The sequence below is a fragment of the Microcebus murinus genome, chromosome 10 (genome assembly GCF_040939455.1).
Source record: "Microcebus murinus isolate Inina chromosome 10, M.murinus_Inina_mat1.0, whole genome shotgun sequence".
NCBI lineage: Eukaryota > Metazoa > Chordata > Mammalia > Primates > Cheirogaleidae > Microcebus > Microcebus murinus.
The window spans coordinates 67,264,427-67,288,892 of record NC_134113.1 but is presented as its reverse complement, the minus strand read 5'-3'; the positions used below and the strand labels follow the sequence as shown (position 1 = coordinate 67,288,892).

At 40.9% G+C, this 24,466-nt stretch overlaps 1 protein-coding gene across 1 annotated transcript in view; it reads right to left on the bottom strand.

Annotated features, from left to right (window-relative positions):
* RASSF3 (Ras association domain family member 3) overlaps nucleotides 1-5,464 on the bottom strand; it is a 72,264-nt gene extending 66,800 nt beyond the window's left edge. The window contains exon 1 of the mRNA XM_012782391.2: nucleotides 5,172-5,464. Coding sequence (XP_012637845.2) covers nucleotides 5,172-5,282 — 111 coding nt within the window. The 5' untranslated portion in view covers nucleotides 5,283-5,464. The remainder of the gene's footprint in view (nucleotides 1-5,171) is intronic.
* Nucleotides 5,465-24,466: the final 19,002 nt, after the last annotated feature.

Here is a 24,466-nt window from a genome sequence, read left to right as displayed (position 1 = left end):
ACAACAAGCTGGGCCTTGTAATATCAGTAATGCTTGCTTACCATGAGAATAAAAATGTCCTGCTAAGCAATGAAGCTCTTCAGTGAGATGAGGATGCAAACAGGCAAAGTTTTCCAAGACATGTCACATAAGAGAAGCTCTTTTGCATGCATCTATCATACATCCTACTTTGTCTTTTCACCATCCCTTTGGAAGAGGGACTGCTAGCTAATGGCCTTGGGCCAAATTAGGAGTGAAAAGCGAGTCTCAAACTGGGGCCTTGATGGAAACACAGCTATTTACGCTGGGTTGGTGGGGGAAGCAAGGGCTGTGCCCAGGGCTAAGAGCTGGTGATCAGGCCAAACTAGAAAGCATTTGGTCAGCTTGAGTTTTTTTCTCCCAGAAAAAGAATGTTAACAGTATGACATGCACTGACTGCCAAAGGAAGTCTAAACAGAATAACCACATTATTGGATATTTTTAGCCTTTCTTTTCAAAAATGTTTTGTGTCACTGCTATCCAAATAATTCCAAATCTTGCAAGTTAGCCAGAAGAAGAAACGGAATAACGAGTGTATTGCTCATATATGAGATTACAGAAGACTGGAGACTAATTTTCTTCTGAAATTCAGTTAAAGGAATATGCCTTTGTGAGTTTTGCTCACACAAACACAAGATTCCAATGGATTAATACTGTGTAAGAAAAGAATCTATCAGACATGCAGACAAGATGTACAAATCACCTTGCACTAGTCAAAATGGCTGATGGGAATGTTTATATCCAATATTATGGGGATTAAACATTAGTATAAAAAGCTAATATAACCAAAATACCTTTGATGTTATAAACCGCTATTATTCTTTTACCCCAGTGATCTGCCTTCAAAACTTCTAATGGAAATGCAAATAAAAAAATACAACTCATTACCGTTGATTCTAGCAATAAGATACAACCAAATAAAGAGCCACAAAAATATCTAAACAATAAAGAGAAAACCCAAAGGGAGAATTTGAAGCCTGTTGTTTGGAGTCACACAGGCTTTAAGATTTTAAAAAGTGTGGGTGATTCAGAAGACATTTTCAAGTTTTTCAAGACTTCTTTGTCTATTCTATCTCTAAAGCGAAAACAGTGTCTCATATCCTTATTCCTATTAACTGCCAAAGGCTCAGGAAGAAAAGTAATCACCGTAGCTAAGAAGTGAGAAGACATGCTCTATAATTTTAGGACATTTGTACTCTTTGGCAATCTGAATGTATCCTGTATTTACAGGTAATTTGATTTTGTTGGGAAATCAAAAAAGGCAAATTCTGAATTACAGAACTGTCTACATTTCTGGCAGAACAATTAGGTAGATCCTTTGAAACACAGTAATTCCACAAACATGAATTATGAATGCTGTAATGACAATATATGCATTTCAGGGAGGTGAAATTTTAAGAAACTCCTAAATTATAGATGTCCATATTTGCAAATGGAAAATGGAATTTTAAAATTATTTTTATAGCTGAGAAGTAACAAAAAGGAGAATGGAATCTGAGTCAGAAAACCCGAGTTCCAGCCTTCCTGCTAAGTGTGGGGCGTAGACAATCACTAAACAAGAACTCACCTTTCATTAGGTTAATGCTTTAGACGGTTCTTGGGAGAATTGTAAGATATGATATATTTGAAAACTGTAAAGATCCAATTATTGGCCAAGTATGGTGGTGTGTGCCTATAAACCCAGCACCTTGGGAGGCTGAGGCAGGAAAATCAATCACTTGAGGCCAGGAGTTTGAGACCAGCCTGGGCAACACAGTAAGACCCCATCTCTTAAAAAAAAAAAAAAAGAGCTGGGCAATGGTGGCATATGCCTATAATCTCAGCTACTCCAGAGGCTGAGGAGGGAGGATTGCTTAAACCGAAGAGTTCCAGGCTGCTATGAGCTACAATGGCACTACTGCACTCCAGCCTGGGAGACAGAACGAGACCCATCGAAAGAAAGAAAGGAAAAGAAAAAAAAAAGAAAGAAAGGAAAGGAAGGAAGGAAAGAAAGAAAAGAAAAGAAAGGAAAGAAAGAAAAGTCGAATTATTATCAAACCAGGAAAGCATTCATTCATTCAACTAGTATTCATTGGGCAATTACTGTGTGTCAGGTACTGGTCCAGGCCCTGGCGATACCGTAATACACATGACATTCAAACTGCCACAAAAAGGCCATATGTCCATTCCCTTTACATCCCTTATGCAGGTTTTTAACCCTTTTCCTCCTTTTTTTTTTCCCCAGAAAGAGAACAGGGTACAAAATAAACCTTTATATCTATAAGGTTTTTGTTATTGTGGAGGATGAAAAGAAGTTGGGCTATGTTCCCTTGTCTGGCAAGAGAAGAAAGAAATATCTAGTCCTCCCCCAGCCCCTTTTTCCCCATCCTGCATGAACTACAAACACTTTGATTTCTCCGGATATTTTCAAGAGTCCTAGAAATCTCATTTTCCTAGCTTTTCTATTGGGTGTTACAATATCAAAAGAAAACAAAAATCACTATTATCCTTATGGCAACACCTCTATTTCCACCTCTCTAGAGAAAAGATAAATTTCACTACTACTACACTGTATGTCAGAAGTGCTTACCCTGTTCTTACAATCAGCATAATAAAATGAAGAAAACAAGGCTTACTAACCTTGGGTAAAAAATGTCCTATATTAATAGTGGTTTGCTTTTACATTTATGATAAGTTTTACTTAGTTTTTATATACTACTACTTAGTTTTTTAATACTACTTAGTTATGATAAGTTTTACTTAGTTCGCAAATATTATCAAGATTTATAGGCCAGGCATGGTGGCTCACGCCTGTAATCCTAGCACTCTGGGAGGCCAAGGCAGGTGAATGGTTTGAGCTCAGGAGTTCAAGACCAGCCTGAGCAAAAGCGAGACCCCGTCTCTACTAAAAATAGAAAGAAAATTAGCTGGACAACTAAAAAATATATACAGAAAAAATTAGCCAGGCATGGTGATGCATGCCTGTAGTCCCAGCTACTTGGGAGGCTGAGGCAGAAGGATTGCTTGAGCCCAGGAGTTTAAGGTTGCTGTGAGCTAAGCTGACGCCATGGCACTCTAGTCTGAGCAACAGAGTGACACTCTGTCTCAAAAAAAAAAAAACAAAAAAAAAAAAAAAGAATTGTAAACACTCAACATCATTTCTTTAAATAAATGAAAATGCCCGCTAAAATTCAGAATTTAGAACACTTTCTCCACCTGGCAAATAACTCTCATAACTCAGCACCTTACATGTGTTATATTAGAAGGAGAAATATATAGGCAATAAAGCTTCAGAATACAACTCTTCAGGCAAGGAACTATGTCTGACTGTCCTGATTTCTAACACAACACTTGAAAATATACATTAATGTTAGATTAGTTCTAAATGCTAAATAAGCAATAGTACATGAGTATAATACATACATTCTAAATGAATACTACATAAATTAATGCACATAACATAGAGACACTATATGTGAATAAACCTAGAAAACAAATGATGTCTTTACTTTTTAAAGCATTGAAGGATTCTCATACAATTCCAATTTGGATACTTTGGCTCTTGTGAAGGAGCATCTTACACCTAGAGAATCCAAAAACCAGCAAGTTTTCTGTACATTAGTAGACACCTCTGGAAACAGACGAGTTTCACATCACATGGTAACAGCAACATAGATGGAAAGAGAAAATACAAGTGGAGAAGGAAAAAAAAGGGAAGTCCAAGAAAGAAAGAAAAGAAAAGTGAAAAAAGCGCAGGGAAATGCAATTTTCCCATAAGTGATGGGGGCGGGGGTGAAGAGGTATTTACGACTTCCAAACTTCAGAGACACCTCAAGCCATAAGAGCACATTCTATTGAAAATAAGAGATCCCCCAAAGTGACTAGTAAATAGGGCGGCTTTAAGCCTTCAACACAATACAGACTGGACAACTCCTGCACCAGGACTTCACTCAAGATTAACTGTGGCTACTGAATAATGGCACTTGACTTCAGTTTACCCTTCACCATCCCCTCTCCCCCTTCTGGTTTGGGACTTAAGAGGATGAAAAGACTAGAAGAACTCCAGAATCTTAGAAATTTTACCTCAGAAATGGTTAATCTTAAGAGGTCTGGCAAGGACACCCTGACAGATTACCACTCACACACACAAAATCTCATCATTCATCCCCTGAACGATTTTTCTTCCTTCTGGTCTCCAGGATAAAGTCTGATAAGAAATGTTTGGTGCGCGCCTGTTGTTTTCTAAGAGCAGCAAATTTGTTCCATTACAGCCCTGGGTAATCTGATGTGAGCGTGGCCGGCTTGGCCCGGCTCCCCGGTGCGGCTCCCGGGCCAGGGGGCCAGACTTCGCCCCGCCGACGCGCGCCGCTGCGGGAAGGCCTCCCTCAAACACTCTGCCCGGGTCGGGTCGGCGAAACTGGCACAAGTTCCCTTCCCAGCTTTTCTCAAGCCGTGCTTCCCACGGCGTGCTACCTCCAAAAAAGGAAGAAACCGGCTAAAGGTTCGTCCCCGCCGACTAGTATTTTACCCAGCACTGGAGCTTGTTTGCAAAACATTTGGGCACCTCAACTGTACAGGAAACGCGCAGCCGTGAATCCCGCAACCACTCGGTTTTAGCGAGCGCCTACTACGGTCGGGCCCGTGGCCCCCGGCGCCCCTTCCCCTCCAGAGCGCCCGGGCCGGGAAGCGGGGAGGCCAGGTCATCGCTGCCACCCCGACATCATATGGCGCCCGAACCACTCAGGGGGCCACAGGCCACTGAGCCGACTACCGGGGAGGCCGGGCGCGAGGACCCGACCGTTGACCCCGCGGGGCGCCAAGGGGGAAACGCGGGGAGTGGCCCGGGGACGCCTGCTGGCGCTCAGAACTGCTCCCCGCAGCCGGCGGCCCGAGGCGGAGCAGCAGAGGCCATCTGGCGCGGAAGGCAGGAGCCGGCCCTCAGCCTCCCCGCCCTTCCTCCTCCTTCCCTCGCTCAGAAAGCCCCACGCCCACATGCACTAGCTCCAGGCACGTTCCCGGGACCCAAAAAAAGCAGAAGCCACAGCTCGGCCCCCTCCTCCTCCCCGACGAGCATCCCCGCAGCGCCCCGCCGAGACACGCAGCGTCGGGGCCCGGGCGGCGGGACCCCCGGAGCTCTGGGGCGCAGGCTGCAGCGCCCGCCGCGTGCTACTCACTTGCTGGCCAGCGCGGGGCTTGCCCTGGGGCGCTCTCCTGAAGAAGGAGGTCCTGGCGGTAAAGAAGAAGTCCTCGGCGTCCTCCTCCAGGCTGCTGTAGCCGCTGCTCATGCTGCTGGCCCCGTCGCGCGCGGGCGGCCTCCCCGGGGCGCAGGCGGCCAGGCAGGGGTGCCGCGCCCGCCCGCCCCGCGAGGTTCCCGGCGTGCGGCTCTGAGCCGCCGGCGGGCCGTCCTGCTGCAGCTGCGGCCGCCGCTCAACCCGGCCGTCCGGGCCCCGCCCGCCGCCTCCCTGCCCGGCCCGGCCCGGCCCGTGTGCGCCCGCGACCCCGCCTCCCGCGGCCCCGCCCCGGCCCGCCGGCCCGGCTGAGCCCCTCCCCGCGGGGCCGCAGGTGGGGGAGGCGCCGCCACCCCCTGGCTGGCGCGCGGTCTGTCCTCGCGGAGTTGCGGAACCCGGAAAGCCGTGTTGGAGGGCTGCGTCCTGGTGGGGCCGTGCTCGGGGTCGCTTCCCCAGCCTCCCGGAAACTGCAAATTCCTCTGCGATCCGTCCGCCCTCCCCCTGCTCCGCTAGCTCGAGTTTGGGAGCGGGCGGGAGCGGAGCTGGGAGCTTTCTCCGCGGTCCCCGCCCTCCCCGCCCCTCCCGGGGTCCTGTCGGGGGCGGTGGGGGTTGCCCGGCCGAGAGGCCCCCAGGCCCGCGGGCGGCCTGCAGACGTAACGCCCCGCCCGGAGCCCCCCGCAGCCCGCCCCTCCTGGAGCGTTAAAAGTTAGCCGAGATGGGTGGGGAGGTAGCAACTGGGTTAAGTCTATTCGAATGAAAACTTCCTTTCTGGTCATTCATTTGAGCTCCGGTCTTACCCTTGCCCCCTTCTCTCTAGCGAGGGCTCATTCCCAAATAAGGACGGCAAGTGTCCTTATGATCTTAGACGCCGCTTACTGCACAAGGGGGGCGAACTGGTGCTATAGCTACAGACCAGTCTCATTAATACAGTACTTGTTAATTAAACGTGCTTAATGAATGCCCCTGTCCACAGTCGGCTTTGTACGGTCACTCACAAGGAATGGCTTAAATGGTGGGGTCAGGGGACCAGGGAATCCTGTTCACCCACGTACCAAAGTTTCCATAAATCCTTCCAGTCAGCTAATCCTCTTTTATAAGCCGTCTGTGGGTACCAGTCTTTTACACCTTGGTGTCATTGGAATGATTTAAATGGTACTGATTTGCTTGCATAGATCTTGACTGAGAAGTTGTTTTGAAGCTTCGGCACTGCTTCAGCTGGTGAGCAGGCTTCAGCAGAGGTTTCATTAGGAGAGGAAGGGAAAGGTTAGAAAAGAGAAAAATTTCACCTGTTATAGCTAAACTTTCTTACGAGATCTCCCTCAATCCTCAGAGCAACTCTGTGAGGCGTAGAACTATTTTTTTAGTGTATTATGGGGGTACACGTGTTAAGGTTCCATGTATTGCCCATGCCCCCCTCCCTGTGGTACTATTTTATGCGGGCTTTACACTAGAGCAGCCTCCCAGGCTGAGAGGGAGGAAGGTAGCAGCCAGCTGTGTGGGGGTGAAGTGGCTGGGACCACTCAGCCCTGCCTTCTGCTGACATGAATGTTGTCACATCCCCTTCCTGATTCTCTGCTTGGTCCTGGTCAGCCATGCCCGTTTGTGGACTAGTGGGAGGGAGAACTGAACCAGAGATGACCAGGGGGGGGAAAGAGAAGAATTGGCTTGTGAGTGAGTCATCCTTCTATCCTCTTGCAGAAAGAAGGCTTGTAAACCTGTTCAGGCTTACACATCCAGCTGGCAAAATAATATATTACTCCGAGTGAGTCACAACTCCAGAAGGCAGACCTTAGAGTTACAGCCCATTTTAAAGGTCCTATAACATTAAAGGCCTCTTCCCAGCCACACAGCTACTGAATAATAGGAAGCCTGGGAGGCCTAGGCGGGCGGATTGCTTGAGGTCAGGAGTTCCAAACCAGCCTGAGCAAGAGCGAGACCCCCGTCTCTACTATAAATAGAAAGGAATTAATTGGCTGACTAATATACATAGAAAAAATTAGCCGGGCATGGTGGCACATGCCTGTAGTCCCAGCTACTCGGGAGGCTGAGACAGGAGGATTGCTTGAGCCCAGGAGTTTGAGGCTGCTGTGAGCTAGGCTGACTCCAAGGCACTCACTCTAGCCTGGGCAACAAAGCGAGACTCTGTCTCAAAAAAAAAAAAAAAAAAAAAAAGGAAGCCTGGAATTCTAACTCCATATTGTTTTGCCCAGCTTAAGCTGACCCCTTGTGTGTGCCATGCCCATAACCTAATGTAAGGGAGTAGGACAATTTACTTACTTTATGAAAGATTTTTCTTATATAGTTTTCATTATTTCATTATTCAAATATTATATTTCATTAACACAGTCCTTATTAAACATTCCAATTTTAGAGTAATGTATAGGTTAAAGAATTAAAATAATTTGTTTTATTGTGGAAAGTGGGAAATAATCTCACCCAGAACAAATTATTTTAAAGTTTCTGAATATTTTGAGGAAAAATACATTAAAATGTTTTATGATCCATGCAGGGGTGGAGAACCTGTGGCCTTCTAGATCCCCAAGTGTGGCCCCTTGACAGGTTCCAAATTTCACAGAACAAAATCCCTTTATTAAAAGGATTTGTTCTATAAAATTTAGATTCAGTCAAAAGGCTGAACTCAAGGATCCAGAAGACCACATGTGGCCCCAAGTCCCCACCCTGCAGTGACTATACCATAAAAACAATTTTTTCATAGTTGTATTTTTTAGCTCCAAAGGACTGAATTAATTTTATATCTGTCAGCACCATCAGAATCAGTCATAATAAAAAGGCATGATTGAATAATGAAGTAGAAACACTGCTTTTAAGCAACAAAAAGCAAAAACTATAAGTAAAAGAAGGAAGAATTGGCATTTTGTTTCCTAAAAGCAGAATAATAATCATATTTCTATATTTTTCTCATTGTTTTTGTTTTTAAAGACAAGAGGTTTCCCTATGTTGCCCAGGCTTGTCTTGAACTCATGGGCTCAAGCAGTCCTCCCAACTCAGCCTCCAAAGTAGCTGGGATTACAGGTACCACTATGCCCGATCTCTGATAGCATTTTTAAAAAATATATTATGAATTTAAAACTTGGCTGGTGAAAATAATATTCGTAAAAACTCAAAATGTCATAAGCAACTGGCATTTTTAACATTTAAAATTCAGGGAAGGGGGTGGAATAAATAAAATAAAATATATGCAACCAAGTTCAATTTTGAAAGGACTTATTGTCAAACACACAATTGAATTTATAAATGGGCTCTATCACCATAAATAGTCCCATAATACAAGATTCCAGTGATTTAGATTGATAGCCTAGTAATCTTTTACTTCTATATCAAATGGGAAGTATATTTAAAACTTGTTTTTTAAGAGACAGGGTCTTGCTTTGTCACCCAGGCTGAAGTGCATACATATATGCAAATATTATAAACATGTACATAATTTTTTAATTTTTTAATTATCATGTATATCAAATTATTTCCCTTAAATTAATATAAAAGGAAGGCTTTAATAACATGTTAATCCTTCTTGTTCACCAGATAAATGATCATGACTAAAATGATTCTATATATGTTACTATCAATCAAAAAGTTTAATTAGGCCGGGCGCGGTGGCTCCACGCCTATAATCCTAGCACTCTGGGAGGCCGAGGCAGGCGGATTGCTCTAGGTCAGGAGTTCAAAACCAACCTGAGCGAGACCCCACCTCTACTAAAAATAGAAAGAAATTAATTGACCAACTAAAAAAATATATAGAAAAAATTAGCCGGGCATGGTGGCGCATGCCTGTAGTCCCAGCTACTCGGGAGGCTGAGGCAGAAGGATCGCTTGAGCCCAGGAGTTTCAGGTTGCTGTGAGCTAGGCTGACACCACGGCACTCACTTTAGCCTGGGCATCAAAGTGAGACTCTGTCTCAAAAAAAAAAGTTTAATTATATTCTTTAAGTATTAATACTATATATCCAAATCCACTAATAGTAGAAACACAAATATAATAAATGTAAAGAAAATTTTAAACACAGCTCACCCTATGACTAAATACATTTAGAAGTAAAATTTATCTTTTGTCAACTTGTCTTAATAAAGATAACACACATCACAAAAGAAAAGATTTCTAGATTTGACTATGTAAAAATTTAAATAGTTTTACCACACACACATATATAAAATGTTAAAAGACAAGGAAAAAACTGGGGGAAATGTTTGTAATATAAATGACAGGGCTGATACACACAAAATATAAGGAACTCATACAAATCAATAAAAATTTTGAACACCTAATAGAAAAATAAGCAGAGGACATGACAAGCAGTTCATAAAAGTAGAAATACAAATAAGTTATCAGTCATGCATATATTAAAACATTCACTCAGTCAACAAATATTTATTGAGCACACACTATCTGCCAGATACTGATCTCAGCACAAAGGATACCTCAGCACAAAGGATACCTGGACAAAACAGACAAAAACCCTTATTCTAATGGAGCTTATAGTTTCTTAGGTGTTGGAGGGAGGCAGTCAAAATGAATAAGGGAATTGTACAGTATTTTAGAAGATAATAAGTACTCTCACATAAATCATGGAAGAAAGATAAAGAATGTTTTACATAGACTGATTATTGAAAGTGTCTCTGAGATCACATCTGAGCAATGATGTATACGAGATGAGGGAGCTGGTCATGCAGATATCTGTGGGAAAAGCACTTCGGGCAGAAAGAACAGCAAGTGCAAAGGCCCTGAGGCAGGAGTATGCTTGGCATGCTCAAAGAAAACCAAAGAAGGCAGTGTTTCTGAAGTGGGCAAGTGGAGGGGAGAGTAGTAGGAATTTCCATCAGAAAGGTAAGAGGAACAGAGAGGTTACTGTTGCTATAGTCCCTTGAAAGCAATTTATATGGACTTTACCTTTGGTTTTTACTCTGAGATGAGAAACCACAGGAGATTTTGAGCAAAAGAATGACAATATTTGACCTACCCTTTTAAAGGATCTCTTTGGTTGCTGGGTGGAGAATAGATTGTTAAGGCTTATGAAAACTCAGGCAAAGGAAAACAATGAGGCCCATTTTTAACTCATGAGGTTGGCAAATATTTCTTAAAGCAGGTCATGAAACAGCATGCATAATAGGATTACATTTGTGTAATTAGAATGATAGGTAATATTCTTAAGATGTGCCAGGAACTAAGATAATTTATCAGAGAGATTTATAAAAAGGTGACATTGACAGACAACTATTACCTTGGTACCTGTGCGATATGGAAAAAGCATGTTCTTGGAGGTCAGGCAGACCTGAATTCGTATGATAACACTGTCACTGACTTTTCAGTGACTTTTAGCAATTTAATTAGCTTCTCTGGGCCTCTAGTTCATCATCAGTAAAATGGGGATAACAAAGTCTTCATTTTATTCTCTTGGGCTTACTGTAAGGGTTAAGTGAGAGAATCCATGTAAAGTCCTAGGCATATAATAGGGCCAAGTAAATATTAGTCTTTCTTGCCCTAAATATTAGACTTTGTTGCGTACTTAGCATCCTTTGCATACTTCTTCCTTGTTAATTAAACAAGGACTTTAGTTCAAGAATCCCTCCCTGAGGGAAAGAGGTCCAATCTCAGCTCGGGGGTAAGGCCTGATGTTCAGAGTCAGTTGTGGTGGTCCCATGCCCCTTGCCAAGGATTGCTTTATGCGTGGACAGGGCTCATGGACCCGGCCATTGAGACGAGAGAGAAAGTTGGTTAGGTAGCTTTTGGGAAAACGTTCCTTATCTTGAAAAGAGACCCACAAAAAAAGACCATCTCCTCCTCCACTGGAGTTTGCGTGCCTGGATGTGGTACCTGGGAATTCTGTAGCCATGTTATGGACAAACTGGTACCACGCAGATGTGGCAAAGCAGAACGATAAAAGGAGACTCCATAGGTCTTTGAATTAACCAACTTCAAAGCTGCCCTAATTAGGACGGCTTGTTATGTGAAACAATCTATTTTCTTTATTGTTTAAGCCAGTTGAATCAGCTCTTATCATCCTAACAGCTATGTTCCCATCATCGTGTTTTCCTGCTGGAAGAGTCATCTTTCTGCCATGTTCTGTTCTTCTCCGTCAACATTGGTAAAATCTGGCCAGGCCCGGTGGCTCACTCGTGTAATCATAGTACTCTGGGAGGCCCAGGCGGGTGGATCGCTCAAGGTCAGGAGTTTGAAACCAGCCTGAGCAAGAGTGAGACCCCCGTCTCTACTAAAAATAGAAAGAAATTAATTGGCCAACTAAAAATATATAGAACAATTAGCCGGGCATGGCACATGCCTGTAGTCCCAGCTACTCGGGAGGCTGAGGCAGAAGGATCGCTTGAGCCCAGGAGTTTGAGGTTGCTGTGAGCTAGGCTGACGCCATGGTACTCTAGCCCAGGCAACAGAGTGAGACTTTGTCTCAAAAAAAAAAAAAAAAAGGAAATCAGACGGCTTATGTTCAACTGTGAGCTAAGATGGTGTGATCCACAACAAATTATCTAATCTAGTTAAACCTCAATTCTATGTCTGGAAAATGGCGAATAATAGCATATACTCACCTTGTAGGATTCTTACTGGGATTAAATAAAATAAGGCATGTAAAACACTATGCCTGACACATAAAAGGTCATTAGTGTTAGCTAATATTAATATGATTACATATAAGGATAGTATTTCCATGCTTGGGCACATCCTCAATAACCATGGAAATTATATGCTACCTGTGAACCTGGAAGTTACCCAGGTTTATAGGACAAGGTGGAGGAGAACAACAAATGGTTTTTCCTGTCACTAGATTTGCCAATCCAACATATCTAGGACCTACTGGAATGAGCTGAAATATTTTGTCCAAGGGACACGAGCTGGTGTGAATACTCCAAGATGAATCCCATAGTTAAATGGCTGTGTCCAAGTAAATTTCATCATAGGCTTCTGCATTACCTCATTACTGTGCTAGAACTGGCCAAGGGAAATTACATATCTGATGAAAAAGTCTTTGATCATTATAATACCTAATCATAGTATCTTCTCAGACCCTCAAAGCCTTTGACATTAATATTAACTCTCATCAAGTGACAATTACTCATCACCTTTAAAAGATAAAGAAACAAAACGAAGAGAAGGGAGAGCTACACCTCTAATTTGGGAGAATGAAGGAAGAAGAAAAATAGGGAACAGTCTTTATTTTGTCATGAGGCTGGCTTGCTTTCTTTCTTTCTTTCTTTCTTTCTTTCTTTCTTTCTTTCTTTCTTTCTTTCTTTCTTTCTTTCTTTCTTTTCTTTCTTTCCTTTTTTTAGAGACTGTATCTCCCTATGTTGCCCAGGCTGGCCTTGAACTCCTAGGCTCAGCTTCCTGAGTAGCAGGTGTGTGCCACTGTATGCAGTTGACATTTTACATCTTTAAAAAGAAAAAGTTGGCCGGGCGCGGTGGCTCACGCCTGTAATCCTAGCACTCTGGGAGGCCGAGGCAGGTGGATTGCTCGAGGTCAGGAGTTCAAAACCAGCCTGAGCAAGAGCGAGACCCGTCTCTACTATAAATAGAAAGGAATTAATTGGCCAACTAATATATATAGAAAAAATGAGCCGGGCATGGTGGCACATTCCTGTAGTCCCAGCTACTCGGGAGGCCGAGGCAGGAGGATCGCTTGAGCCCAGGAGATTGAGGTTGCTGTGAGCTGGGCTGACGCCACGGCACTCACTCCTAGCCTGGGCAACAAAGTGAGACTCTGTCTCAAAAAAAAAACACAAAAAGAAAAAGTTTCCTTCTCCACAACCACTGCTTCATTTGACTAACCTTTAAGGGGAAAAAGAAAAGAAAAAGGCTAAAGCAAATATGGCAAAATTATAATGTATATTTTATCTGAGTATTGAAAATGTAGTTTTTTAAATAGATTTATCTGTATTTTTGTATGTGTAGAATATTTATTAGTTTTATAGTAAAAAGAAACTGAAGGGCAGATGATAATTGGAGTTTTTTAAACAATTTCATTTTAATACTACAAGGAGCTTCATCAATGCATAGATTATGGAATAAGAGTAAGAGGCCTCAGACCTAAAATTTCTGAAAACTTAAGTCATGGTAGTAAAGCCCACTCTCACTAACAATTTTGTGAAAAATACTTTATTTTAAAATGGAAATAACTATTACAATAGTTTCAATAAGGCCTTGGTGAATACAAATCTAATATGATCTTGATTTTGGTGTTTTGAGGGTTACAGTAGTATTAAGAAAAGATTGTGAAGAAAGGAAAAAAATATAGCACTTCTATATCTAAAAATTTATTTTCCCCTAGAAATCTAAACAGAAAAAGAGCAGAAATATTTCAGAGCAAAAATCAGTTTAAGATTGAGAAACTAAAGATAGTAAGAATAGTTAAAAATTTAAGTTGTAGCTTCATAAATTTTTAAAAAATCCAATACCACACAAAACCACTGGGTCTAAGGTGTTTATTGGTAATTTCCACTTACTATTATCTACATGTAGGTCACAGTTAAAATTTTATTCTTATGATTTAAGCCACGCTAAAAAGATGGATGCATATAGGCTGAATGAAAGCAGTGGAGAATTCTAGCTTCCCCCAAATGAGGACATACAACAACAACAAAATTAACATTTTGATCTTTTTGGCAAAGAGACAGGAATCCCAAAGGGCATTTGAAACTAAAACTTAATTAGGTGGGTTGTTCCTCAAATAGTTGGGAATTCTACTGAGTAAACACACTTTGTTTGCCCTCATTAAAGTACTAGTTTATTCATGTCCAATGAAAGAAATACCATGGAGGGAAAAAAACTGAAACATTTGCTGTGGTTTTTTTAATTTCTGGGATATTATTTCTAAGAAGACCCCTCAGACAAGGAAAAAATTAATTCACTGAACATTTATTGCGCTCTTACTGTATACCAGGTGCTATTCTGAGTGTTGGTCTTATAAAGGACAAGAGGAGAGTTCCCCTTGGCTCTCTGAAGGTTTGCTGAAAAATCGACTCTAAAAAGGCAGATTAATTGGAGAAAAGGCATACAAATTTATTTAACATGCATAAACAGGATCCTTCAGAATGAAGACCTAAAGATACAGGGGAAATTGTCCATTTTTATGCTTAGGTTGAACAGAGTATGGATAGCCATGTGGAAATATGATTGGATGAAATAGGTACCATCTAATAATGTTAATAGACAGAATGGGCCGGGCGCAGTGGCTCAGGCCTGTAATCCTAGCACTCTGGGAGGCCGAGGCGGGCAGATTGTTCGAGGTCAGGAGTTCGAAACCAGCCTGAGCAAGAGCGAGACCCGTCTCTACTATAAATAGAAAGAAATTAATTGGCCAACTAATATATATAGAAAAATTAGCCACGCATTGTGGCGCGTGCCTGTAGTCCCAGCTACTTGGGAGGCTGAGGCAGTAGGATTGCTTGAGCCCAGGAGTTTGAGGTTGCTGTGAGCTAGGCTGACGCCTCGGAACTCACTCTAGCCTGGGCAACAAAGTGAGACTCTGTCTCAAAAAAAAAATAGACAGAATGGGGAAGTCCAGCAAGGCCTGTCTCTCTAGATTCTTCTTGGCCTCTATGAGCCCGCATTCCTTCCTTCCAGTATGGGGCAGGATCCTTTCTGGAATGGGGGTCTTATCACCTACAATCCAACAAAGTAGGTCAGATAATTTCTTTATGGCCAGCTTTTACACAGAAAGGCAGAGGGAAAGTTAGAGTAATATTTTTAGATTCTATGGCAGGCTTTGGGGAAAAGGAGTTGTGGTTTCTAAGACCCGCCTTAGGAAAGAAGGATTCTAGAGAATGGGACTGAGAGACGGACAAGCAGGAGGTCAGGGTAAAACTTTTGCTTCTGAGGCTGCTTCTGAGGCTTTCATTTTGAGGTTTTGCTTTCTGAGCCCTGACACTCTGTATGAACTCATTGAATCCTCCTAACACCCCTCACTTTCCCCTGAGGCAAGGGAAGTGTGGAGTAGAAGTTAACAGCTGCAAGTGGCAAAGCAGTCTCAGCTCCCAAGTCCCCCTTCCTAATCACTGTGCTACCCACTGCTCTACACTGCCTTCAGGGCCCAGCTGACCTAGAGGGAGCCTAGAGTCAGGCTGCCTCAGAGAACAACCAGAAAGCTTTGTCAGCCACAAATGACTTGCAGTAAATTACTCTAAAATGTGTTATAGGAGAGTGTGTTTGTGTGACAGATATTTGCTATTGGAGGTTTTTAAGTGAAAGAAAAGATTATTTTTATTCAGTTGACTGGGACATTGAACTTTCTAACATTTATTTTGATCAATTCTTCCAACTAATTTAAGTCCCCATGCCAAACCTGGGCTTTCTGCTAAGAGCTTTCAGATCTCAACTCCTTATTTTGAATGCTATCCTCAACGTGAGGAATCACCACCACTTCTCAGGTGGTGTCCCCTCTGCAGACATATTCATTTTGTAACCTAGGAAGAATAAAAGGACATTTTTTGAAATTTTTGCTTAAGATTTAACTAATCTCTGCAGAGTTGGGAAATGCAGGAAGGAAAGAAATAGTGCGGTTGATGTAGGCCGTTTGTCACAAACACAAGGCAGAGATCTGATGACCATATCTGACTTTGAAATCTGTGTCTTATGACAACAGCTTTAGGTAAATAGAAATGCTTTTCTGTTCAAGAAAAGCATTCTAGGGAGATATTGATCCTTCTTACTAAATACAAATAGAAATCTAAAGGTGGCTTCAGAATTTCTATGGAGGCCTTAGGGACGGCTAAACTGGGCAGCATAAATTGTCCATATCAAAGAAGAGGAGAATCGCTAATGGACATAGCTCAGCAATTGTTATCCCTTGTTCCCTGCCTTGCTGTGTCAGTGCTGTAAGATATCCTTTTCTTTCACTACATTAAGTACTGAGACCTTACTATATGGGTAGCAACCATGGAAGCTGGATAAGACATAAAAGAAGAGTAGTAAGATAGGTTTCTGCCCTCTACAAATTTGTAATTTCGTTGATGAGAAAATCATACCCCATGTTTATAATCACTTGATGAGAAAAATATACTCCATGGAACAATTACATAATAATGACAGACTCTGGTTAGCTGATCAATAAATCTATGAAGAATGTGTTAAAATATAAGATAAAGGTCAGTGTCTTCCATTCTCCTGATATTACTGGGCTTCTAGAACATTATAAGGACCCGAGCGCTTGTATGTTCTTCGAACCACTTCTATCCACTCCTTTAATTCGGACTTTCCCCTTTTCCCTGCAGCATATATGCAGAACAGTTATTTGTAACTGTACAACTTACGATGGCATTGATGCCCTTCCAATTCCTTCTTCTATGAAATTATATCTGAAGGAATATCATTATAAATCAAAAGTTAGAGTACTCAGGATTGATGCACCAGAACAACAATGCTAGGATAAGGGTAGGAACATGGGAATGATCGTATACATATTTTCATTTAATATTTTTCTTATTATTCCACTTTACATTTTTCTACAAAGGCAGTGGAGTCTAAAATAAGCCTGCCCTAAATTTTACTTCAAGATCAGTTTTTCTTTTATGATACACTAATGGTTTAAGGTTATACACTAGAGGTTCATAGATATTTTTAACCAGGTCTTTGGTTTTTGTTTTTACCATGTAGAGTGTATACTTAAATATTTCTTTTCCTTAATTTATATATACTCTTGGCATATTTGAAATTTGATAGGCATTGCCAACACATTTGAATATACTGTATTTCATGCTTTAAAAAATTATCTTATATCCTTTCCTACATGTAAAATATTTTGTTAATATATGCCATCAGTATTTCTATACATAAAATATAGTTTCCCTAAAAAAAAAAAAAAAAAAAAATAAGATAAAGGTCAGAAGAATGTGATAAGATTTGGTCAGGAAAGCCTTCAAAGGAAGTGGAATTTAGTTTTGAGTCTTTTTTTTTTTGAGACAGAGTCTCGCTGTTGCCCTGGCTAGAGTGCCATGGCGTCAGCCTAGCTCACAGCAACCTCAAACTCCTGGGCTCAAGCCATCCTTCTGCCTCAGCCTCCTGAGTAGCTGGGACTATAGGCATGCACCACCATGCCTGGCTAATTTTTTCTATATATTTTTAGTTGGCCAATTAATTTCTTTTTATTATTAGTAGAGACGGGGGTCTTGCTCTTGCTCAGGCTGTTTTCCTGACCTCCAGTGATCCACCCGCCTCGGCCTCCCAGAGAGCTAGGATTACAGGCATGAGCCACCACGCCCGGCCTAGTTTTGAATCTTGGAGGAGAAAGTTGAGAGGAAGAGAATAGAAAGTTCAGGGAGAAGAAAGGTCACTAGCAAAAACTCAAGCAGGCGGAATCAAATACTTCAAATTGAGAAAAGTTGACCAGATAGGTGAAGGCCAAGGTCTTAAAAGATAAATTGAGGAGTTAAGACTTCCACAGCAAGGAATTTGGGAACTACCTGAGTCAGGGCATGACAGGAAGAGTGTTGGGGAGAGGAGGGTGTGTTGTAACACCCGCTGAAAAGGAGCAGACAAACAAGCTCTGACCGTTGTGAAACTTCTTGTGGTTTAGCGAGGGACTCAAGTGAATACAGAGGATGAGTGATTGCAGGGCATTGGGAAATGTAACTCCAAATCCTGGAACTTGGCTAATCGTTCAAAAACAATCAAACCAAATTCAATCTCCCACTATAGCTTCCTGTGAGGTGGATAGAGTAGAGGAGGAAGAAACATTTCCCTCTACCCTCTTAGGTTCTGGGAGGTGGGTGGAGGGACCCTACCAATTAAACTGACAAAAGACATATTAACAGGAGAAGAAGGGCTATTACATATGCATATAGGAGCTTCACAGAAAAAGAACAAAAGCATAAAGAGGCAGATATTCTCCAGGAATCATATTACTATTTTAACAAATTATGGAGAAGGCTGTTTTGGACTTCTAGGAGTAGGAGGGAAGTTGATTGTGGGACAGTGACTAGGAAATGTATGGTATATAAGGATTGTTTGGTAAGATTTGTTATGCCGATTCAAGTCATCTCAGAAGATAAGAGGTGTGTGTGTGTGTGTGTGTGTGTGTGTGTGTGTGTGGAGTCATTCTCTTCTTTCTAGTACCAGAGAGGACATCTTTACAAATGGAAATTTCCTTTATAAATGTAAATCTTCTTTGCAAATGGGAGATTTAAGCTCTGTTTTTAGAGCTTTTCCTGAGTCTGCTGTTCCTCAGTTACCTTTGGCTCAAAAATCATCCTTATACTTAGGTGGCGTATTTTGGGATGGCATACTCTGATTCCATACAGTAGCATGTTGGAAATATCGAAACTACCAAAAGTCTTTTAGAGGCTGACACATTCCTTTTTGTTTGCTGCCTTAACCTACTGCTTACCCCATAACCCATTAAATAAAAAAGAACAATCCTATTCAGCTTTGCTGTAGGATTTTCTAAATTTAAATTTAAAGGTTTCTTTAATAGAAAAACATGCATTTATAATACTTATAACAATGTGTGCTCACATCCACAGGTAGAATATACATTCAGGCTGTGATCTGTTTGTTTAAAACATAGAAGAGAATTATGAGATTATTTGTTGAAAGAACCTGTTTTCATTAAATCATGGCTGTAGTAGCTAAAAAAAAAAAACATAACTTCATGGCAAAATAGAACACAATAGGAGACTCAAAAGGCAAATGACAGGAACTGATCTACTCTTGATTGTGGTCACGGTGGGTTACACCATGTAAAATTAAGATACATGTATAGTTTATATACAATAGAATTTACCCTTTTTAGTGCACAGTTCAACAAGTTTTGACATGCACCTTAATTTTTCAAATGGGGGAAGGTAATTAACAAACTAGGAAAAGGTATTTGCTCTTTGTCTCTTGTGTTACAAACAGCAAATATCCACAATCCACGTAACACTCCCAAACATCAAGAAGAGCAATGACCCAATAGAAAAATGGGTAAAAGGTAAGGTCAGATAGTTTATGGAAAATTAAATGAAAATAGATCCCAAACATACAAAAATATCCTCAATCTCACTCACATAAAAATGCAAATAAAAAGTATTGGGAGATAATACTTCTTTCCTATCAAATTTGCAAAAATCCCCAAATTAGACAACATTATTACTGAGCTTGCAGGGAAACAGGCATTCTCACATATGGTTGTTTGGAATGCAAAATGGTACAATTTCAAGAGAGGATAACCCAGCAGTATCTAGCAAAATGACATATGGATTCCTCTTGTGGGAAACAATCTCAAAGACACTGACAAAAATATAAAATGCCTCATGGTCGGCCAGGCGTCGTGGCTCACGCCTGTAATCCTAGCACTTTGGGAGGCCGAGGCAGGCGGATTGCTCAAGGTCAGGAGTTCGAAACCAGCCTGAGCGAGACCCCATCTCTACCAAAAATAGAAATAAATTAATTGACCAACTAAAAATATATATACAAAAAATTAGCCGGGCATGGTGGCGCATGCCTGTAGTCCCAGCTACTCGGGAGGCTGAGGCCGTAGGATCGCTGAGCCCCGGAGATTGAGGTTGCTGTGAGCCAGGCTGACGCCACGGCACTCACTCTAGCCTGGGCAACAAAGTGAGACTCTGTCTCAAAAAAAAAAAAAAAAAAAAAAAAATGCCTCATGGTCAAGGTTATGGCTGTACTATTATTTTTTTATTTTATTTTATTTTTTGAGACAGAGTCTCACTTTGTTGCTAGGGCCAGAGTGCTGTGGCATCAGCATAGCTCAGCAACCTCAAACTCCTGGGCTCAAGTGAATCTCCTGCCTCAGCCTCTCAAGTAGATGGGACTATAGGCATGTGCCACCATGCCCAGCTAATTTTTTTTATATATATATATTTTTAGTTGGCCAATTCTTTCTATTTTTTTTTTTTTCAATAGAGACAGGGTGTCACTCTTGCTCAGGCTGGTTTCGAACTCCTGACCTTTAGCGATCCGCCCGCCTTGGCCTCCCAGAGTGCTAGGATTACAGATCTGAGCCAATGCACCTGCACCCGGCCTATGATACAAAGTTTTAAAAGAGGCAGAAGATATTCATTTTTAGTAACTGCCCTGGAACCCAATCACTATCCCCTCATGCCATTCAACACAAATTCAGGTGGTATCAGAAATTCATGTGAAAAAATTTCTTAGCATCCTTTCATCTTCAAAGCTCTTTAAAAATCTTAAAGGTGAAACTTCACTGTGTCATTGAGATGTATTTCAATTAATAGTTGTATTTCTACTTGGAGAAATTAAATAACAGGGGTATAATAATAATAGCTTGATGTGTCTTGCGCGATGCATTTTTAAATGCTTATGGCACTTTCTCACGTAGGTAGTTATCTTATCTCCATCTAAAGGGTCTGTAATTACTGCCACTTCACAGATGAGAAACTGAGTCTTGGAGAAGTTAAGTGTTGGGTCCATGATCATAGTTGAACTGATGATAAAACTCAGGTTTCCTTTCAGCCAACCTGGCAGTCAGTTCATAGTTGATAGTTGGTACTTGGCTATCATCTATCATATACACACTATAGAGAAAAGTAACATCAAGAAATGAGATTTGAATTCATAACATTTAGCTTTTATTCCAGCACTCTGGTTAAATAGTTTATGTATTAGAAGGATCACTTTTAAACCCTAGATTTCATATGTAATAGATAGTCTAGGACTAGTTAAAAACCTTTGTGTGTGTGTGTGTATGTGTGTTCATCTTTTTCCTTTTTCAACATGACTGTGAAAGGAAGAGTGTATTTTCCCCTTTATTTGAAAGTCAGGTTCATGGGCTGGTGTCTCCAAAGTAATTATGGTAGAACGCAGTGGTTCTACTGTGTTTGTACTGTTTTTTGGCCCCATTCCTTCCTATAGAGAAGAATTGAGCTAAGTTAATGTTCATCAAATAGTCACAGAACATATTGTTACTGGGCAAACAAGCTTAAGTCTTGAAACTTTTACTTTATGTAAAAAAAGTTGTTGATTTTAAACAGCACATCTAAATGTTTTAAAATTATGCTTATGTTTGTGGAAGAAATACTAGCATGTGGGAAGGCTAGCTTTAGTCTTTAATCGTCAAGTATCATCTTTAACTACTTGGTTAACCTGACATTTTTAATGTAAAAAAGAGAATTGGCTTCCAACTTAAATTCCCACATTAGCCTTGTTCTTTGATTTATGTAGCACATTTGGTATTATTTTTTATGAGTTTTCAAAAGGTAGTGTAATGATTTCTTATTTCTTCCTTCAGGTTTTCTTATAATTGGGTCATAACAGCTCTTTGAAAATTATAAACAAAAAAGAAATTATGTAAAAAATTATAGGAATAGAAGGTATGCATTTTGACTCCATTAAAAATATTCAACTACATTAAAAGTTATATAAACATGATTTTTACATGTTTATATTATATAGACATTAAAAGGATCGTGTTTAAAACCATTTAAAGTCATGCAGAGGTGTTCATGACTTAATCTTAAGTCAAAAAATAGGATCCAAAACTAAATATAAAATATCCTAATTTTGTTTAAAGATAATTTATGCATAGAAAAAAATGATAGATGGAAATACACCATAATGTTCATGAATATTATTTTAGTGTTTTTCTACATTTACTAAATCTTCTATAATAAATATTTTTATTTATTGTATATATTTATGATAAGAAAAAATATTTTGAAGTCTTTTCTATGCCAGATTGTAATCTACAACAATAATGAATATTATTAATAGTGTTTATATCCAGCTCCTAGCAACTCTGTGCCATGCAGAATGGCCTACAAAATGTACAGTTGGCTGGAGAATTCAATGATTCATTTTTATAATCTTCCATTTATCACAGCAGCAAAAGCCCAAAGGCAAAGAAATATTACCTTATGGCATTTTCCCTCTTTTCCCTCTCCTTATTCTCAGTCACCATGTGAGCAAAACTTGGAATAACTTGCTCTTTCCTGATGTGCTAATTTAGTAAATAAATATATTTTGATAAATATGGAAACCTAAAGATGCAGCTAGGGGGTGGTGTTCATTTAGTTAATATCATTAACCCACCAACTAGCATGATCTTGAAAAAAATGTGCCTTGAGGTACTATTGTCTATGTTGCAGTATTTTTATTAGAAACAAAAATAGAACTGCTACAGTTTCTATTTTCTTCAAGCAGCTACTTGTTGGAAGGGGTTGGAATCATAAAGACCAACAGGACCTTGCATCCTGGTATAGAAGCCACACCTGTGGAAGCTCAACAGCCTGGCAAATACCAACCAAATACCACTCTCTATACGGGTGCATCTGTCCCTGAGCCCACAAGTGAAAAGGAGAGGAATACTGTGACACCACGAGGCTTCAGACATGTTGAGCCTGTGGATGGGGACCCACTATCAAAAGGAAGGCCTTTTAAATTAAATGATGTATTTTACATTCTACTTGGAAATACTCTAGCCAGGCAGCATAATGGTCTTATAGATAAAACAGCACACTAATTTTGTTCTTGAACTACTAGCCACCAGTTTCCTTGGGGAAAATTTTTTCTATATATATTAGTTGGCCAATTAATTTATTTCTATTTATAGTAGAGACGGGGTCTCACTCTTGCTCAGGCTGGTTTTGAACTCCTGACCTCGAGCAATCTGCCCACCTTGGCCTCCCAGAGAGCTAGGATTATAGGCGTGAGCCACCATGCCTGGTCTATATATTTATTTTTTATATATTTTATATTTATTTTTTTGAGACAGAGTCTCGCTTTGTTGCCCAGGCTAGAGTGAGTGCTGTGGCGTCAGTCTAGCTCACAGCCACCTCAAACTCCTGGAGCTCAAGCAATCCTGCTGCCTCAGCCTCCCGAGTAGCTGGGACTACAGGCATGCACCACCATGCCCGGCTAATTTTTTCTATATATATTAGTCAGCCAATTAATTTCTTTCTGTTTATAGTAGAGACGGGGTCTCGCTCTTGCTCAGGCTGGTTTCGAACTCCTGACCTCGAGCAATCTGCCCACCTCAGCCTCCCAGAATGCTAGGATTACAGGTGTGAGCCACCGTGCCCGGCCTTAAAAAAAGAACATTTTAAAACCCACATGCACACACAACTACTACCACTCCACAAAAAAAGGGGGGAAGAGAATATGGAAATATGGAAAATATGGACTTCAAAGAACATATGAATTTGGAGCTAGAACATATAACTTATTAGCTGTGTGGCTTTGGGAAAATTATTTTACTATTTTTGATCTTAGTTTTCTCATCTGCAAAATGAGGATAATAATATGACTTGTAATGTAAATCAGTGATTATCTCTGGAGAGTGAATTTATGGGAGATTTTCACTTTCTAATTTTCTAAGAGAATGAAAATGCTTAGTTCATAAGATTCTAAAGAGGATCGAGTGAACGTTAAAGTTTTTGTAGACGCTGCCTACCCTGACTGTTGTTAAAGACCTGTCTAGCAAAACTCAGTAAGAGTGTGGATGGAAGACTGGGGAAAGAAACTTCTCATTTTTCTCCTTCCTCACTTACTGGCATCTGAGTTAGGAGTTATTCTGTCAAATCTTAGTGCTTAAGAAAACACAATACATCCCCAGAGTTCTCTCCCCAGCCTGGTGCGCAATCAGGGAGAGAAATCTTTATGGTTTTGGATTTTTCAGTGGTCACCCAAGAAATCTCCATTGGTGTCCCTAGGGTGAGGTTGGCAGCCTCCATCCTGCTGAAGAGCCTGAGTTCAAAGAATCCTCTGTGCTTTTCCAGAAAGCTCCTGAGAACAAACTTGCAGGTATAATGTGACCTGCTGTGCTTCAGCCAACCAAACCTTCACTCTCCCCAGGGATTTGCTAAGGGTTGGGTGCTTTCCTGTAGACTTCCATTCTCTGTAAGGACTTTCCCTCACCACTCCTCACCTCCACCTCCCCAGGGTGACAGTTATATCCTTCTTGGACACTGTGGCTGAATGTATTTATTGTAAGTATTGTATTTATTGTATTTATAGGAAAGGTCACAATTATGAAGATGTGTGATTTTTGAGGGGAGAGAAAGGAGGTAAGGAATGGAACATTGACTTTCTTTTGCTGTTTTTAGTCTGGACCTCTTTAGTAGAAGGCAGCACGACCTCTCCGATGGTATGTAAAGTGGGTAAGAGAGGCAGAGAGGGAGGTGTGAGAAACAGGAGAGAGAGAAGATCCCTAGGACAAACTTTATCTCATACTTTTACCTGCCCCTGGCCCTGCAAACAGAAGGTCCCTCTTTCCCTATGGGCAAAAAAGAGAATCAGAATATTAAATGTTCAGGGTTTGTTAGATGCTA